Source organism: Octopus bimaculoides, chromosome 27 (assembly GCF_001194135.2).
Source record: "Octopus bimaculoides isolate UCB-OBI-ISO-001 chromosome 27, ASM119413v2, whole genome shotgun sequence".
Taxonomy (NCBI): domain Eukaryota; kingdom Metazoa; phylum Mollusca; class Cephalopoda; order Octopoda; family Octopodidae; genus Octopus; species Octopus bimaculoides.
Window position 1 is genome coordinate 3,864,708 of NC_069007.1, and position 1,067 is coordinate 3,865,774.

General features: G+C 31.6%; 1 protein-coding gene across 1 annotated transcript in view; it reads right to left on the reverse strand.

The window, feature by feature from the left end:
• Window positions 1-237: 237 nt before the first annotated feature.
• The window catches only part of LOC106879169 (uncharacterized), a 27,357-nt gene continuing 26,527 nt past the window's right edge, over window positions 238-1,067 (reverse strand). Inside the window, exon 13 of the mRNA XM_014928613.2 lies at window positions 238-770. Within this exon, the coding sequence (XP_014784099.1) occupies window positions 426-770 (345 nt within the window). The 3' untranslated portion in view covers window positions 238-425. The remainder of the gene's footprint in view (window positions 771-1,067) is intronic.

The window sequence follows — 1,067 nt, forward strand, 5'->3', positions numbered from 1 at the left end:
CCCAACGGGTCTTCACAAGCCGAGTTTCGTGTCCTGCAGAGGAGCCAGTCCAGTGGCACTATGATATTCATCTTTCACTGGATGGAAAACATTTTTTTCATCCCATCTAAGAACAGAACAGGAAACTATACATATATATACATATATACACACTCTAAATAAAAGTTGAAAACATCTATAAATGAATTAAAACGGAGACCAAATTATAAATAAATATATACATAAAAACACTCTATGTTCAGAAATTAAATAATATTTCATTATCAAAATAAATTTTCTCTGGGACAAAATTACATAGTCCATCCTTTTATAACATTTTGTTCCATTATTTTTACCATTCCTCTTCCAACCGCCTTCACTTACCTCTGCCCCCCACCCAAGTAAAATATAAATAAAAACAGAGCTTGTATAGGTGTTCTTTAACATTATAAAACTACTCTCAAGTAAACACCTTTGCCACAGAACATAAGGGGTTCTTTTGTAGTTTGTAATGGAATTTCAGCGATGACATCGGCATGCATTAGGCTTGGAGAACGGGAAGAAATAATGAGGGGACAGTAGTAGACATTTTTAGCTTGGGTTTTCTTCAACTCTCTATATCTCAGCATCAACGTGTAGTGTTTTGGTAACACGTCTGAGTCTGCAAACTTGCTCTCAAAATCTTCCTGAATAAATTCCAAATTTTCTTTGTGCCATTTCGCTTCACAAAGTGACACATTCTCGATGACGATTGTATTAGTGTCTTTGATGCTCTGTTCTTTATTCTGCAACTGAAATGGAAGAGAAAAGGTTCATATATATATATGTGTGTTTTATTTATATTCCTGCAGAACCAATGTGGGGTATAGAATATGGAATATACAATATATAATATAATATACAATATATAATATAAAATAAAATAAAATAAAAATGGATGGCACCATGAAATAAAGTATTGAATGTAGATGAAATATTGAGTGTTCAATATAAAGGATCAAGTATATAAATATAAGTATATAAAGGCCTTTATATACTTATATTTATATATTTGATCCTTTATATTGAACACTCAATATTTCATGGTG